The sequence below is a fragment of the Humulus lupulus genome, chromosome 9, assembly GCF_963169125.1.
Source record: "Humulus lupulus chromosome 9, drHumLupu1.1, whole genome shotgun sequence".
Lineage (NCBI taxonomy): Eukaryota > Viridiplantae > Streptophyta > Magnoliopsida > Rosales > Cannabaceae > Humulus > Humulus lupulus.
The window spans coordinates 34429141-34447772 of NC_084801.1; the positions used below are offsets into that span (position 1 = coordinate 34429141).

The window sequence follows — 18632 nt, forward strand, 5'->3', positions numbered from 1 at the left end:
TAAACAAAATAATAATATTTTTATATTTATTATATAATATTACATAAATTATTTTTAAAAAAAAAAAAGAAATGAAAGTATGTTTTAGAATATAATATTTTTAAGAAAACAAAAAAAATATTAAAGAACAATTTATACAAGTTAACCCAACCAAACTATCAATAGGGTTTGGTGCAAAGCAGTCTTTAATGGTGTGGGAAAGTTAGATGTGCATGTTTTTAATTTTGTAGTAAAATAGTCTACTTACCTTTTTAATATTAAATAATATCAAATATGTCCATTAGCAAATTACTATTTTATTGTAAATATTTTAATATTATAGTTTATGTATATTAATTTTGTTTAATTAGTTTTAATTTTAAAGTTATTTTGATCTTTTTTATGGATTATTGAATGATATACCATACCACAAAATACATATATTAAGTTCAAAAATAATATACCAACAAAACTTACAAAATCAATATAACTTTAAAATAAAAACTCATTAAACAAAACTAATATACATATACTACTATATTAAAGTCAATACGCTCCTAAATAAATAAAAAATGACAATTTAAATATTCAACAATCTAAAATTGTTATTTCTCTACAATTTTTAAAATGAGAACATTAGGGCCTGTTTGGCTCTTTAACTCAAAAACAGTTTTCTGTTTTAAAAAATAGAAAATTGTTTTTGGAAAACAAATGATGTGTTTGGCTTTGTTTTTTGAGAACAGTTTTTAAAAAACTGAGTTAAAAAAAACAAGAATTTAGAAAACACTTTATTTATGTTTTCAAAATATGTTCTCAGATCTCTCATTTCTCTCTCGACGAAAATAGGAGAAGCACAGTCAATGAACTTCAATGGAGCTCTGAGCTCCTTCTCCTCCATCTCTCCGCCTCTGAGGACATTCTCCACGCACAAATTCTCTTCTGTACTACTGATTGAAACGAATTCTCTCAACATTTTATTGTGTGTTCTTCTTATCTTACACACTTTTGTGCCCTAATTTTTTTTTCTCTTCTGCAGATCACATCTTGATGTTGCAGCTAGACCTTCACTCTGCCATTCTCCTGGTTTTTTAAGGTATCTCCTTCTATATATTTATATATACATAAATATATAGTTCAACCTTGCCGTTTTGCCATTTAGCAGATAGCTGGTACGAGTGTCCAATATGTACAGTCATGAATTTCATGCTTTTTGAGCTTGACCAAGTTTTGAATATTCACATATTAGCTTGTTTGTAATTAATATATATGTGGTCAAATCCTTAACACTGTTGATTGATGAAAGACCCTTTAAGTGTGTTTATGGGTATGGTTGTATTTGGATGATTACATGTGGAAGCTTGTTATATAGAACGTGTATAGATTGTTTTGGTACTGCAACTCTTGCATTTATATATATATATATATCTGTTTCATGGTTACCAAACAGAACAACTTCTGGGATTTTCTACATGGTTCTTGCTTTATCGAACAAAACAAGAATGTAGTCAGGTTAAAAGGGGTAGTGAGGTTCATAAATTTTTCTTGAAATATGAACATAGTTCATAGCAGGGTCAGTACAGACAAATGAACCTTCTTCAAACTCTCCATAATTTTTCACCACAGGATTATCAGAGGTGGGTGACATTTATTATTACGATTTTATATATAAATTTTAACCAAGTCATTACTAGAATTCTCTTATCAGACTTGACCAAAACTCAACTAAGATCAGATGGTTTTCTGAAATACAATAGAGAAGGAGAGCTGTGAGACATTGTGGTGTTTGAGTGTAAGCAGGTTAACTTGATATATATATATATATATATCTTGTAAACTTGATGATTATAGTGAAAAGGCTGCCAGTGATCTAGTTTTGGATGAACCATGCACAACTGATTGTGTTGTTTATGTTTTGTTTTATCTATTAATTAGTTGGTTTTTCTGTTGTATTGATTTTGTTGCTGCTGAGTTTGTTTTGTGGTTATTAATGATCAAGAAGAACAGAGAACAATTGTACTGTACATAATTATTTCTCTGATTTGTTATGAGTGTTTATGAACAGAGAAATATGTGCTTTATTGCAATTGTACAATTGTGTGCTTTATTGCAATATGAACATAATTCTGTACAGTGTTTATTAATAACGACTGTACATAATTCTGTACAGTGTTTATTGCAATATGAACAGAGAAATCTCTTGCTCATAACCTTATTCATTAACATAATCTCTCATGCTTTAAATTGCAATAAAGCCTGAGAGCTTTTGCAACTTTTCATATAAAGTGGGGCTCACATACTCTGTTGTTAGCACAAGTAAGACTAGTAGTACGAGACTATGGCTTGTCATGGTGTCTTTGCGTCTGAATAGAATGATTGTTTTGCTGTACAAGTGTTGAAAAGCTGGATTTGAAACAGCAGTTCACAGGAGCTTGATGCCATAGTTCTCTGTTTCTCTGCTCTGATTTATTTATTTATATTAAAATCAAGATGTCAACAAATTTGAGCAACTTTTTTATTTTTAATTTTTATATGGTATGTTATATTTCCGAACATATATGCTCAGACAGAAATCATGCATTTGAGTACTTGAGATGGAAAATATTGTCTTCTTAGTAGAAAATGATTTTCTTTACTAGAACGTGCTACTTGAGTAAAGTGGGTGTTCTTATTGCAGGTAAAATTTGTAATTATTGCATTATTTTTCTCTAACTTTTCAATTGAATTGATTATTATATCAATGTATTGCTTGACAATCTTATTTTAATTTATGTTATTCTTGTGGTATTGCTATGTGTTTGTCTCAACTTGAAGTTCATAAGTTCACTGTTATACTAAAATATAAAATTTACTGTGATATATATTAGGGTATATATATGCAATGGATTTTCTTGGAATAGATTTTGGAAAGAGAAGACATAACAATGTTGATTTTCTAGGTTGACATGCTAGATTGCTCTTCTATATGGCATTAGGCATTGGGCAATGTGCAATGGCCAAAGTTGAATTGTTTTGTTTGACTATTACCTCATTAGAGACCTTTCCTTTATCATATGATTGTGTAGGCAATGACAGGGGCTGATCTTAAGGAGTGGGGTTATAAGCCAATAGGAAATAAATAGGATTTATTGAATATAATATTTGTGTTTAGTGTCTTATATTGGCTATGCTCTAAGATAATTTATGGTATGGAATATTGCTAGATTTGAAATATGGCCATTGAGATCACAGATGTTGATGATGCATGTTTATGGGGACCAACTGTAGAGAAGATTTTCATCGATATCATGGTTGATGAAGTGAATAAAGGAAATATGGCAAGTGGTCAATTTGGCTCAAAAACATGGGCGAAAATTCTTGAGGAGTTGCAAATTAAAAGTAAGCGGAAATACTTAATTAAACAAATTAAGCAAAAGTTCAATAGGTTGCGCACTAAGTATCGCGAGTTTGCTGAGTTGTTGAAACAAACTGGATTTGGATGGGATCGTGAAACCAATACTGTGGTTGCTTCTGAGGAAATATGGCAGAATTATCTAAGGGTAAGAACAAACTAAGTCTATTATTTATATAAAAAATTAGTTTTGAATCAAATTAAGTGATGAAACTAGTTTTCTTTTTTATTTTAGGCACACCCAAAGGCAACACAATATCGCAAGAAAGGATGTGATCATTTTGTATTGTTGGAACTAATTTTTAGTAAGTCAACTGCCACTGGTCAGTTCCATCGTTCTGCTGCTTCAGGTCCGCCCAACACTGATGATGAAAAGGAAATGGAGAATGAATTTGATCGCATAGACGTCCATGATATTGATGAGAATGATTCTACTAGTTGCTCTCGGCTTGTTGATGATGTTTTTAAACGTTCAACAAAAAATTCAACAACTACAAGTACAGAGCGAAGAGCTAAGAGACAAAGATCACAACAAATGAGTGATGCAATTGTTGCATGGACTGAGGTAGCTAAAGTAAGAGCAGAGGCCACTTTAGCTAAAGCTGAAAAATACAAGAGTACAACCGAAGGAGGAGGAAGCCAAAATCATGAGTTTTCTCTCACAAATTGTATGCAAATCCTCGAAGGAATGGAAGAAGTCAGTGATGATGCCTACATGAAAGTTGTTGAGAAATTTAAGGATCCAGATTGGAGAGAGATTTTTATTAATATGTCTACTATTAGAAAGAGAGCTTGGTTAGATAGGCTTTGACTATACTGTGATATGGATAGGCTTTGACTATACTGTGATATGTTTGACTGTGTAGGCTTTGAGTTTTACTTTATGTGTGCTTGACATTATTATAGTATGTTATGCTAAGATAATGTAGTGGAGACTTTGTTATTGGTTTCAAATACGTATTGTTTTTTTCTAAGTTTATTATGCATGTCAAATAATTTGCAGGATTCAGAGTAATCAAATGGATGATTCTAGTTCATCTTCTACAGATAGTGATTTTGATGATTTTTCAGATTTTTTGATGCTAAACTTTTTAAGTGATTACAATGAAAAGTTTATCGAGAAAATCCCTCAAAGAACATCTTCTTTATGTGGAGAAGATTTTGTGAGAGAGTTATTAGGTGGTCATGAGAGAACATGCTATGAATTATTGCGAATGGATAAAAATGTATTCATCGAGCTATGTACCTGTTTAAAACAAAAGGAATACATTAAGGACACACGAGAGATTAAAGTTGAAGAAGCAGTTGCTATTTTCCTTATAATTGTTGGTCAAAATGTGGGAATGAGACTTATAGCTGACCGATTTCAACATTCGCTTGAAACTATTGATAGGCACTTCCATTTAACATTAAAGGCAATATGTAAATTAGGACAGGATATCATTCGACCAACTCAATCTCCGGTACCTTCTCATATTGTCAACTCCTCAAAATACTACCCATGGTTTCAGGTACTTAATATACATCCAATGTATTATAACTTTATATATAAATTATATTTTCACATATTTTTAGTTTATATTTTTCTTCGATAAATGTTTATAATGGTTTTGGATTTTTGTACTATCAGAATTGCATTGGTGCCATTGATGGCACACATGTGAGTGCATTTGTCCCTACAGATAAGCAAGTCAGTTACAGAGGCCGAAAAAACGTGGTAACACAAAATGTCTTGTGTGCTTGCAACTTTGAAATGTTCTTTACTTTTGTATCTGCTGGTTGGGAGGGTACCGCAAATGATTCCAGAGTGTTTATAGATGCAATTACGCAACCTAAATATAAGTTTCCATTGCCTAAAGAAGGTATTGAAAGCCTAGGATTGAATTATTATTTTATAATTTATGTGATGGTGCATATAGAAAACTAATTTTTTTTTGACATGTTTTATTATGTAGGTGAATACTATGTTTTGGATTCTGGATTTCCATGCACAAAAGGTTTTCTCCCACCATATCGTGGTGAAAGATATCATTTGCAAGAATACAATAATGGACGCAATCGACCACGTGGTATGAAAGAACTATTCAATTATAGGCATTCTTCTCTTAGGAATGTCATTGAACGGTGCTTTGGTGTACTAAAAGCACGTTTTCCTATATTGAAGATGATGCCACCTTACAAATTGAGTAGACAACCTTTGATAGTTATTGCTTGCTGCACTCTTCATAATTTTATTCGTCAACGCACACAGTATGATCATATGTTTAGAGAATGGGAAGAGAAAGAACTTGAGGGTGAAGACAACTTAGAGGAAGCTAACACTAGTGTGTCAAGATGTGAAGTCAATTTATCTGATGAATCTGCTGTAGCAATGGCAAGATGTCGAGATCGTATTGCTCAAGCTATGTGGACAGCTTATAATAATATAAATTAGTCAACTATATTTTATTACTATAAAATAATTTTAGTATTCAAATTGTGTTTATGGGGACATATTGTAGATTAATGGTGATTTTCTATATACTTTAGATTAAATATTTTATTTAAAATTTAAAATTTCTCACATTTTTTTAAGCATTATAATATTTTATTGATATTTTACTTGTAAAAATTATTTAGATATTTTTTAGATTATATATTTTTTCAAACAATATGATATATTGTTAATTTATATGAAAATTAGCAATATTATAACTAAGTTAGATTAAATATGTATGTGACATATTGCATTTTTATTAAAAAAAATCATAATAATAAGTATTAAAACAATTATTGTAAAAAAAACATGTTTTCTAAAAACTGCTTGTTTTTTTATCATCCAAACATGTTTTTGGTTTTTTGGTTTTTGAAAACTGTTTTTAGAAAACAATAGCCAAACACTATTATATTTTGAAAACTACAAAAACTGTTTTCTATTCTCATTTTTGAAAACACAATTTTAAAAACAGAAAACATAAAACAATGCCAAACACCCTCTTAGCTTCTTGAAACCAATATTTTAGATCATTTACTATAATTTCTCACTATCAAAATCATTGGACCGACAAAAAAAAAATCTTATTGAATATTTACAATCCAATATTTTCATTGGGTTATAGCATATTGGGTTATTTAAAATATAATATAACCCGACTAACCAACCAAAGTACAATCCTAATTATCATATTAAGCTTCTTTAAGCTTTTAGTCATTGAGGGGTGGCTACTTTGCCTGCCAAAAATTTAGTGGTAATTTCATATAGGTATATCATAAAAGAAGTTGGATAAAACATTTAAGCAGCTGTTCAATCCTTTACTTTATACTAAGAAGCCACACTATAATTTATTGTAGAAATTGGAAAAAAAAACTGTGACGTAATTTAAAATAGTCGACAAGTGTTGAGAGTGTTCTTTAAAGGCCATTTCAGAACTCAGCAACCATTTTTACGGAATTAAAGTGCATGGATCGCTTAACAATAATGAATCCAAAAGCCCCACCATGGCGGCCAAATTGAAATTACGACAGTTTAACAAATCTTTTAAGCTTGTGTGGGGCATCAAGGAAACAATTTAAAGATGAAGAGTATTCGGTCTAAACGACATCAAATGTGCAGCATGGTTTGCTTTTACACAATCCGCTCCAACTCTCTTGCATAACTGAGAGTTTGGTTGATGAGCTGCAGGGAAGGTATCTCCTTGCAGGGTGCAGATTCTTTTGCCTTCTGGAAAATCACCAACCCATCCTTGACGTCCCACTCGGGGTGCTCCTGTGTTCATTAAGATATTTCAAGAAAAGCATCGCAAAATCAAAGGGGAATGATCATGTATAAGTTGCATAAAGTTTACCTCATCGATATACTTTAGGAGTTCTTGGTCAGAAGTGTACAACAACATTTGACAGGCATCTTTGATCGAAAGATAATCATATGCCTTCTCACTGCATCCAGCTATTTCATCTCTGGAAAAAAAAAAGACACAACAGAGAATAAAATCAAGTTTTGAAATGTGCTAAGAGTAGAGAAATCGAACAACTATCTTGTATAAATTCCAGGAATAAATGGAAAATTTTTGTGTGCAAAACTACCAGGAATATTAGCTTGTTATAATGAATTATTATGGGGGATTCTCAGAATAAATTGAATTCTCAACTATTCAACTATATGCAATTTGATTATTCTTAAAAAGGAACAAAAGAAAGCTCCTGAAATTGAAAGGGCTTACTCCACGATTTACAGCTTTCTATACCATTCACAGAGATAATACCATACCTGACTGTCTTTGCCAGAAGATCCATGAAATAGACATAAGTTTCATGGGGCACTGTCTGCCGAGCACTCAACACGCGATTATAAGCCCCCTCCATGAAGGACTGCTCCAACTCTACAGCATGTTTAATGCATGGGTTCTCCAAAGCTGAAGATGACAGCAACTCCAATTCAGTATGAAACTCAGCAATTCTGTTCTGCACAAGGAGTCTCAACAGGTTGAGACCTAAGATTGGGTGCTCTTGAGGAGATGGTGGAAGTCGGTTCCTGCCCCACAAAAAATATAATTTCATTAGCAGCATTCAGAATAAGTGAATTGATAAAAAAATTCAAAGTAAATAAAAAATAGTTAGCAGCAGCTATGATATGTTTACCCTCCAGAATGTGTGAAAAAAAATATAAGGTATGTTAATTTTTGAGATTAATAACATGGATTATTGATTTAGTTTCTCCAAATAGACAATAAAACCCATGCCTATGCTGAGCTGAAGATTATAACAAATTACCGGGCATCTGTGTAATAGGGTTTCAACTGAAAGAAATCTCTCTCAAAAGCATCTTGGTCCTCAGTCTTCAAACTCAGAACAACAGCATGCTCGTATATGTCCCCTGATAGTTCTCAAACACAAAAATGGTCATTAGAAAATAATCAAAGAAATGACAATAATGACAACTTTACAATCTTCACGCAAACACAATCATTTGATAGTATATAGTAAGGACTTCTCGATAAACTCTGGAAATCATTTAATTCCTGACATGTTTTCCACTTAAGTTCTGCCTGTGTGGACATGGAAATTGGCTTTGTCAAACTCAAATTTATCATAAATCGTGAAATTACTAATTATGGTTCTATTTCTACATCTCCTTAAACTAATGCTTCAAGAACAAATATGCTTAGTCTAACACAAAATGGAAATAGAACAGAACATCTTGCTACCAACTAAAAATCCATGATTTAAAATTTATAAATATGAAATGTACTATACAGCCTCATATTGGATTCATCATTTAGCCACATAATCTACCTCATTTATAATTTCAATCATAGCCAAGCCTAGAACCATAGCAGACAAATCTCTATATATAACAACAAATTGAAGGGGAGCACATATTGGAAAAATTTGTAGAATGGGGAACTACAAATAGTAAATACCAAGTAGTGTAACGGTAAAAAAAAAATTAAAACTTGCAAAACATAGAAATAGAGCTGTTTGAAAATGTTACTTGCTAATGTTAGTTCGTGTACTGCATTTGGTGTTTCTTCAAACAATGGAGGAAGGCTTCTGAATTCAGTCAGCATAACCTGCAAAAATCCAGTCAAATAAAACTCAACTTTATCCCTTAAGCAAACCGAAACTTTATCCAAAAACTAATGAATGATTGAATTGGGTATTTCCAAACAAGCAAAAGGGTGATGATTGTTCCACCACAATTTGCGATATTGCACATAATTTTTTAAATTTACTCTTTCCTGTACTTTTTCACGAAAAATAAAATATGCATCGCTAGTCTAGCATGATCAGATTTTGAACCAGCCCAGCAACAAAAAATCACCAAATTAGAATTACAAATGCTGCTATACCACATCGGTTTGGTGAAAAGAACTCTAGCTCAGTGCGATATACAGCATAATCCAGTAAAAGAAGAAAATAGGTTATGGGGAATGAATGGTTACCTTGAGCTGAGAGAGAAACATGACACATGCATCGAAATCCTTTCGTAAAAAAGCAGCTTTGAAGCGCTCGAACAGCTGCGACACCTCGGTGAGTTTTGGATCCATTTCGCCGATCTCTCTCTCTCTCTCTCGCTCTCTCTGGTTCTGGTTTTGCTTGCCCTTCAAGAAGGAATTTCCCTTTTCCTATTTCTAGGTTTGAATCCAGACCCGACTTTACCCTTCCATTATATGTAATATTACACATTTATTGAGGGTATTCCTTTATTCTTTAAAATATATCATATTCTTTATATATATATATATATATATAAATATATATATAGTCCTAGTTTTAAAGTTGTAACAGGGTTTATACTTTTTTGGACCTTGTATTTTTTTCTATTACTTGTTTGGACTCTGTATTTTGACAAATTATTTTTTGGACCCTATGTTTTGTAAAATAGTTAAAATAGAACCATAAACTCAATTTTGATGAAGAAAAAATTGAATATAACAACACAGTTTTTAAGCATAATTATTTTATTTTTGTTCTGAATTATTAGTTTGGTAAATTATTTATGATTTTAGTTGAAAAACATTGACCAAAATCGAATTTAGGGTTCTATTTTAACCATTTTACAAAACTAGGGTCCAAACAGGTAATGGGAAAAAACACAAGGTCCAAAAAGGTATAAACCCTTGTAAATATTATCTATAATTTTAATAAAAAAAAATTTTAAATAAATATAGAATAAATTATAATTCTATTATATATATATATATAAATATTTATATCAATAATTTTTACATATATAACATCTAACACAATGTTAACATAAATATATATTTACATGGCTACATGACATATATATAAAATACAATAATATTTTGTAGACGCGGTTCTTCGCCAACAGATAATTATACGAATAAACAGGATAGATTAGTGCTAATTAGTGAACTGTAATAGGAAAATAGTTTACTTCTAGACTTGAGAAATTAATAACATGGGAAGGTGATCACTTCTTTCTTTTTAGGTGGTTCGAAGATTAAAATCTATCTAGTCCACCAGTCAATATTATTGATATCTCTTGATTATTCCTTACAGAGTGTTTCTTTACAAAAAATACGTCAACCCCTTGCAATGCCCAGGGTCTTGGTATTTATAGGGAGAGGCTCCCTGGGTTGGCAAAGGGGGTCATCCCATAATCTCTTTACCCTTCACGTCATCTCTGTGATACTGATGATTAATTCCTAAAACCTGACACTGAAGTGTGGTCTAATCAATAGGTAAGGAGGGATAACGTGAAGGGTAAAGAGATCATGGGATGACCCCCTTTGCCAACCCAGGTATCCTCTCCCTATAAATATCAAGACCCTGGACATTGCAAGGGGTTGGCATATTTTTTGTAACGAAACACTCTGTAAGGAATAGTCAAGACATATCAATAATATCGACTGGTGAACTAAAGAGATTTTAACCTTCGAACCACCTAAAAAGAAAGGAGTGATCACCTTCTCATGTTATTAATTTCCCAAGTCTAGAAGTAAACTATTTTCCTATTACGGTTCACTAATTAGCACTAATCCATTGTTGGAGTTTTATGCCTTAATTAAAACTCAAATTCTTTGTAATCTCATTTTATTATCAATAAAAGAATAGAAATCATTTTTTGACTTGGTCAATCACTTTGCTCACATGTTTTATTTTCATGATTATTTATTTAATATAAACTTCTATTAAATCCCGAGCATATAGCTAATCTTATTTATAGTGACGTAATCACAGTGGAATATAAATATGATTATATGTTCAAAAATAAGTTAGTCCTAAGATTAGTCAATGCACCGGATTTACACTGACTTGCCAATCTACGATATAATCTACTTACACATTACAGTGTTATGTTCTTTCCAGAACATTAGCAAAGTAGATAAGATCGGATGTATTTGTTACATCGGACAGGACCGATATTGGCAGTTGATAAGATAAGTAAACATACCGTTATTATCTATTCTAGTCATATCATATAGTTGACCATAGGTCAATTCAATCTTAATTCTGAGTGGTTAGTATTCAAACTGATTGTATTATTTGAGTTCTTTGACTTGTTCGTTACCAGCTTACCCTACGGACTAGCCCATACTTACATCTTGGGAACTCGGTAGTATAATTGAGTGGGAGTGTTAATCATAGATATGAACATCTATAGCTTCTGATGAAGAAGTGAAACGATGGTTTCCTTTTAGTTTGGTTCAAGGTGTTAAATGATAGAGATCTCATTTCAGTAATTAAATTAGTTTACTGAAATATCATTTACAAGGAACTAAGTGTTTTAAGGATAAAATACAATGAGGGGTAAAACGGTATTTTAGTCCTATCTCATTGTAGACCGTCTATAGAGGATTGAGTGACAATTATGGTTGTAACAATGGATAATTAATAGCGTATCTATATTTGTTATAGAGCGTTCTATGAATTCAAGAGTGCAATTCCAAGTCTATAGTGGAGTCACGAGGAATTAATAAGTTAGTAAATTTATTTGTTAGATTTATGATAACTTATTGGAGCTTGATTTCATAGGCCCATGGTCCCCATTGTACCTTGGATAAAATCATCTAGATAGTCTCAATTAATTGATTTAATCATCAATTAGAATTATCAAAGTTGACCAGGTCAATTTTGGATAGTTTCACAGAGTTGTGTAATTTTGAGAAGAAAAGAGAAATTATGGCAGATTTATTAATTAAGATAAATTGGTATCTAAATTAATAAATAAATTTAAATCAAGGTTCAAATTATAAATAATTAATTTGATAAAGGATTTAAATAATTATTTAATTAATTAAATCAATAGAAAATAATACAAGCCTTGATTTTAAGTCCAATGGGCTTATAATCAAATGGGAAATTTCACGGGCCTATAGCCCATGATAATTTCGACCTAGGGCTTCAAAATGGCTGTTATTTTATTGATTTTTTAATTGAATTAAATGGCCTAATTGATTCTATAAAAGGAGTGCTTATAGAGAAGTCAAAAAAAGGTTTTTTGATAAGTCAGATTTTCTGATAGTTTTATATTCTCTCTAAACACAAGTCATTTTCTAAGCCTCTTTGTATTTTCTCTTCTTCTCTCTATATCTATCTCATGTGTTGAGAATTGCCCACACTAGTCTAGGTGGTTCTAAGGATACATTGGAAGATCGTGAAGAAAATAGAAAATCGGTTCAGTGTCTTGATAATACTCTGCGACAGAAAGGATACAAGAGTTAGAGAAACTGAAGGAAGGACTCTTAATTCCGCTGCGTATACTGTAAGTATTATATTATTTTTTTCTCTTTGAATTCAATTTTAGAAACATGTTTTAGGCTATCTCGTATTAATTTGTTTAATATTAGATATACATGAAAATAAATAAAGATCCTGTATAAGTTTTTCCAACATCCATCATGTTTATTCGTATAATTATCTGTTGGCGAAGAACCGCGTCAACAGTTTGGTGCTTTCATTGAGAGGATTTAGATTGGTGCTATCGCAAAAACCTGATCATGGTGGTTACTCATTCGAGACATGGTAATGAGGCGGATCAACATGATGGGCAGGAGGCCCACCATGCCGCCATATCCGATGAACAAAACCCTGAGGTCCAGCAGCGACCAGGAAAGCAGCCTATGGGTCAGGGCGACACCGGGAGTTTGGCACCCCGGTCGCCAAATCCAAACCCGAATTTCCTAACGGCGATAGAGATGGAGAACATACAATTGAGGAGTCAGTTGTCAAGAGCAAACAGGAAGATCGAAGAAGTTTTGGCCCGGTTACCCCCTCTTAACAACCGACGCTAACGTCGGAAAGAGGCAAAGTGGGACTCATAAGTCCCGCTGGGATAACAGGTCCAGGCCCAGCCGATCAGTGAAAGCCTCGACTCTGAGTTCTACCCCACGTCACACCACCACCAGGAAACTGTGTTTGAGGAGTTTCCTAGGGCCAATCAGCAATTCAGCCGATCAGTCCGAACCTCAACTTCTAGCTCGGTTCCACCATCGAACGCACCCAGAAGGGCCCAAGGCAGCTCGCGGAGGAGATCTGGGGAGGGCTCGCAAAGAAAGCCTACTCCGGCCAGCCATCCTGCACCACGATCAGACCGCCGAGCGCATGATGCGGTGGATGGTAGAGTGGAGCGGCCGCGACCTAACTTGATCCGCTCGGATGGGACTAGGATCGCGTCACCAGTTAGGCATCCCCCGTCACCAATAAGATACCCATCTCCTTCCCGTCTAGTTCGGGACATTCCGGCTCATGGGAGTAGCAGGAGAAACCCTCCTTCCGCTGGTCCTTCCCATCGCAGCCGAGCGCGCGGGGAAGTCTCGGATCCTCACCCTCAGCAGCGGGCTCTGAGTTTTTCAAACGGGAGTTACTGGACTGGGAGCCACCGAAGTGGCATGTCTGGTGAAGACCTGTGCAATCACTTAAGTTCGGCGCAAAGCCCTCGGGCCACCCAGAGGGCTGACCTTCGAGATTGCCTCAACTCACGGAGGGGAGATCCGGCTAGAAATGGTAATCATGCTCACCGAGGGGATGGTATTTCGGAAGTACGTGACAGTGGGAGTGTCCCACCTAACCAAGCTCAAGCTTGGAGGGACAATAACTCGCCTAACGCTCACAATGGAACTGGAGTTGTTGAACAGTCCCAGAACAACCAGGGAAGTAAGGACCAAACCCTAGAGCGTTTAGCTCAGATGGAGGAGCTGGTGAAGAAGCTCTTGTCAGACAAGGAAAAAGACGAATACGACTCGGGGGACGAACTTGAGCTCTTCGGCCCCAGCATAGCAGCCACGACTTATCCATCGAGTTTCCGAATGCCCCACTTGTCCAAGTTCGATGGAGACGGAGAACCATCGGATCATTTGGGTATGTTCAACACCCTGATGATGGCCCACAACATCGGCCCCGAGCTAAGGTGTTTGATATTTCCTTCCACCTTGACTGGGTCAGCCAAGCAATGGTTCAAGCAGTGTAAAAAGCAGTCCATCAGCTCGTGGAAAACCTTTTTCTGCTGACTTCAAGAGGGCATTCCGAGCTTCTCAAGCTGCCCGCGTCAAAGCCGACACCCTGGCAGACGTAAAGCAGCAGCCCGAGGAACCCTTGAAAGCTTACCTGAGCAGGTTCGCAAACGTCGCAGCTCGAGCCAGGGACGCAGACGATAGTTCCAAGCTTATGGCCTTGAGGACTGGAATCCTTGTTGGAGGAGGACTATGGAAAGAGATACAGATAAAAGGTGTCAGCACCGTGGATGAATTCCTGAACAAGGCCTAGGGATGGATAAACTTGGAAGAGGCGCGAGCGTCGGTCGCGGGAACCAGCCAAGCCCCTAAGGAGTGGGAACGGATGTCGTGAAAACGACTCAAATCGTTACACAGAATAACCAAGGGGGTGAAGGCAAGAAAAAAGGGAGCAGCGAGGGTGACCAACACGGTCCGAAGAAGAACAAGCCCTTGGAAAAAATTAAGCTAGTCTACGCGACTTATACCGAGCTCACAAACACTAGGGAACACATTTTCCTAGCCAACTCTGCCCGCCTCCCCTGGAAGAAACCGGAGCCTTTGAAGCACCATAAGGCCAAGAGGGACCCTTCCAAGTTCTGTCGATTCCACAACGACATTGGCCACAACACTGACGATTGTAGGCATTTAAAGGATGAGATCGAGACACTCATCAGAGCCGGACCTTTGGCTCAGTACGCGCGGAATAGAGTTCCCACCAGTCAGCCGGCCCCAGAAGTTCCGATAAATCAGCCCGGGCCCTGGATAAATCAGGATACCCCTCCTCCTCTGATAGGGGGAGAGATATCCACAATCTCCGGTGGCCCCCATTTGGCCGGCACGAGTAGAGGTGCCCAGAAGAGATATGTCAATGAATTAAAGGCTCATAACGGAGTGGAATTCGTCCCGGAGTAGCATCTACCCAAACAGCAACGACTAGAGAGGCAATCGATCATCTTTACCGAGGAGGATGCTAGTCACGTCCAATTCCCTCATAACGACCCTCTAGTCATAACCGCCCAGCTCGCCAACCAGAGAGTTAGGAGGATAATGGTCGATAATGGGAGTTCGGTGAACCTGCTGTTCCGGTCTACGCTGGAGAAGATGGGGTTATCTGTCACCGAGTTGAAGGCCACCTCCATGATGTTGTATGTATTTTCTGGAGAAGGGTCGACAGCAATAGGAACAATCGAGCTGGTAATTACCTTGGGAGAGGGGCCCCGGACTGTCTCTAAGCTCCTCGAATTCGTAGTCATCGATTGTCCCGCCGCCTACAACGCTATTCTGGGTCGGCCTACGTTGATAACATTTAAGGCTATAACCTCCATCCACCATCTCACAGTCAAATTCCCATCCTCCACGGGGATATGCACGGTCCAAGGTGATCAGCTCACTGCCAGGAAATGCTATAGCATTTCCATGAAGGGAAAGTCACGACCTGGGCAACAGACGATGACCATTCAGGGCGGGGTTGAGGAATCTCAGGAAGTAGGACTTACTTCGGAGATAGAAAAACCTCAGAATGCCAATGGGGAGGGTATCATCTTGAATGATGATATCGACCCCAGGATAGGCGAGGATAGATCCGAGCTCCAGGCCATCGAAGAGCTCGAGGAGGTGAGCATCGACCCACAAGACTCGTCGAAGGTGGTGAAGCTTGGAAAAAACCTGTGCAGTAGAAGGAAGACGGAGCTGCTGATATTTCTACGAGAAAATCTAGATGTGTTCGCCTGGTCCCATGAGGACATGATAGGGATCAGCCGGGCGTCATCATGCACACCCTCAACTTGGACAAGAACGTGCCGGCGAAGTCCCAGAAACAAAGGCGCCTGGACACGACCCGAGCTGGGGCCCTAGAGGAGGAAGTAGCCAGGCTCTTGAAGTGTGGCTTTATTCGCGAGGAGAAGTACCCGATCTGGGTCGCCAATCCTGTGTTGGTCCCAAAGCCCAACGGGAAGTGGCAGACCTGCATCGACTTTTCCGATCTAAATAAAGCCTGCCCCAAAGATTGCTTCCCTTTGCCAAGGATTGATCAATTGGTAGATGCCACGGTGGGCCACGAGCTCATGTCTTTTATGGATGCATACTCAGGCTATAACCAGATCGCCATGAACCCGACAGACCAGGAACACACTAGCTTCATGACCCCAACTAACGTTTATTGCTACAAGGTCATGCCCTTTGGGCTGAAAAACGTAGGAGCTACATACCAGAGGTTGGTCAATAGGATGTTTACCGATCAGATCGAGAATACACATGGAAGTGTATGTTGACGACATGTTGGTCAAGTCAAAAACTACCGATAACCATGTCCCTGATCTGAAGGAATGTTTCAAGATTTTAAGAGAGTATGGCATGAGGCTAAATCCTCAAAAGTGCACTTTCGGGGTTGCGTCAGGAAAGTTTATGGGTTTCATAGTCAACACCAGAGGAATAGAGGCGAACCATGATAAAATCAGGTCGCTACTTAAGATGCCATCACTCTGGTCGCGAAAAGACGTCCAAAGTCTGACAGGAAGGGTGGCAGCCCTTAATCGGTTCATTTCCAAATCTACCGACAAGTGTTTGCCATTCTACAACCTGCTCCAGGGAAATAAAAAATTCGAGTGGACTGAAGAATGCGAATGTGCCTTCCTCGACCTAAAAGCACATTTAGCCGAGCCGCCCGTGTTGTCCAAACCAACAACAGGAGGCGCCTTCTGTTCCTTTACCTGGCTGTCACGGAAGATGCGGCTAGCGCAATACTGGTCCGAGAAGAAGACCGGTCTCATAAGCTAGTCTATTACATCAGCAAGAGGCTTCTCGGAGCTGAATCTCGATACCCGTTGATGGAGAAAATGGCTTTCTGCCTTATTACGACCTCCCAAAAGCTCAGGCCCTATTTCCAATCTCATTCAATCCACGTCATAACTGATCAACCTTTAAGGCAAGTTTTGCATAAACCTGAGGCATCGGAGCGTCTGTTGAAATATGCTATCGAGCTTGGCCAATTTGAGATACTATACGCGCCGCGAACTGCAGTGAAAAGCCAAGCTCTAGCTAACTTTGTGGCAGAGTGCACGGGATTCCGAGAAGAACCTGTGGAAGAACCGGTTCGAGCCTCATGGAAAGTCTTTGTAGATGGCTCATCTAATGAGAATGGATCCGGAGCTGGAGTCATCTTGATATCCCTGGAAGGGCATCGTTTCCACTCCGCGTTGCGATTCGGATTCAAAGCATCCAACAACAAGGCCGAATGCGAAGCTTTGTTGGCTGGACTAAGGGTGGCCCAGGAGCTGAAGGCCAGCTCCTTCCAATGCTACAGTGATTCCCAACTCGTGGTAAACCAAGTATTAGGAGAATACCAAGCGCGAGGAACCAAGATGGTTGCTTACCTGGCCATGGTAAAGAAGGAGCTATCTACATTTGAGCACGGCTTAATTGAACAGATACCTCGGGAGCAGAATGCTAATGCTGATGCCCTGGGAAAGCTCGCCACCTCTGGGGAGGTAGAAACTTTGGGCCTGGTACCGATAGAATTCTTGGAAACACCAAGCATAGAGGAAGTTGGGGCAGAGGTCGAGATGATCAACACCAAGTCAACCTGGATGACTCCCATAATCGAGTACCTCACAACAGGGAAGTTACCCGAGGAGCGAAACGACGCAAGGAGGGTACTTTACCAGGCTCCAAGGTATATAATGATAGACGGGACATTGTACCAGCGTGGCCTCTCTTTACCTCTTTTGTGGTGTGTTCTGCCAGGTGAAGCGAGAACCATTCTGCAGGAGGTGCATGAGGGATTTTGTGGAGATCACGCTGGGGGGCAAAACCTGGCCTTGAAGGTGTTGAGGCAAGGGTATTATTGGCCCACTTTATCGAAGGACTCGATCTCTTATGTCAAAAAGTGCGACAGGTGCCAGCGGTTCACCACGGTCGCCCGAGCCCCTCTAGTCGAGCTAAAGATGATCTCATCCCCGTGGGCGTTCGCGGTCTGGGGGATTGATTTAGTTGGTGCCCTTCCCACGGGAAAGGGAGGAGTTCGCTATGCTGTGGTGGCTATAGACTACTTCACAAAATGGGTAGAGGCAGAAGCTCTGGCGACGATTACTTCAAAGAGGATCCTCGACTTCGTGGTCAAGAGTATTGTCTGCCGATTCGGGCTGCCAAAGAAGATCGTGTCGGATAACAAAACACAGTTCAATAGCGACCTCTTCACCGAATTCTTTGAGAGGCACGGCATAGTTAAAAGCTTCTCCTCCGTGGCCTACCCCCAGGCTAATGGGCAGGTCGAGGCTGTGAACAAGACACTGAAAGCGAGCCTTAAGAAGAGGTTGGATGAAGCCAAG

General features: G+C 37.8%; 2 protein-coding genes across 4 annotated transcripts; one reads left to right on the forward strand and one right to left on the reverse strand.

Annotated features, from left to right (window-relative positions):
* Positions 1–761: 761 nt before the first annotated feature.
* On the forward strand, positions 762–5808 carry LOC133800959 (L10-interacting MYB domain-containing protein-like). Of its 3 annotated transcripts, XM_062239071.1 has the most exons (5): positions 762–920; positions 1016–1072; positions 4371–4878; positions 4998–5229; positions 5323–5808. In XM_062239071.1, the coding sequence occupies exons 3-5, from the start codon at positions 4387–4389 to the stop codon at positions 5799–5801; spliced, it is 1203 nt and encodes a 400-aa protein (XP_062095055.1). In that variant the 5' UTR covers positions 762–920; positions 1016–1072; positions 4371–4386; the 3' UTR covers positions 5802–5808. The 3 variants fall into 3 exon arrangements, with proteins under 3 accessions (XP_062095055.1, XP_062095056.1, XP_062095057.1); XM_062239072.1 differs by lacking the exons at positions 4371–4878; positions 4998–5229; positions 5323–5808 and adding exons at positions 3180–3515; positions 3603–4284 and having other exon boundaries at positions 763–920; XM_062239073.1 differs by lacking the exons at positions 762–920; positions 1016–1072; positions 4371–4878; positions 4998–5229; positions 5323–5808 and adding exons at positions 2635–2653; positions 3180–3515; positions 3603–4284.
* Positions 5809–6744: 936 nt separating this feature from the next.
* On the reverse strand, positions 6745–9502 carry LOC133802455 (26S proteasome non-ATPase regulatory subunit 8 homolog A). The gene is made up of 6 exons (XM_062240768.1): positions 9289–9502; positions 8838–8916; positions 8117–8219; positions 7614–7877; positions 7192–7303; positions 6745–7112 (listed from the first exon to the last, which is right to left on the reverse strand). The coding sequence occupies exons 1-6, from the start codon at positions 9391–9393 to the stop codon at positions 6972–6974; spliced, it is 804 nt and encodes a 267-aa protein (XP_062096752.1). The 5' UTR covers positions 9394–9502; the 3' UTR covers positions 6745–6971.
* Positions 9503–18632: the final 9130 nt, after the last annotated feature.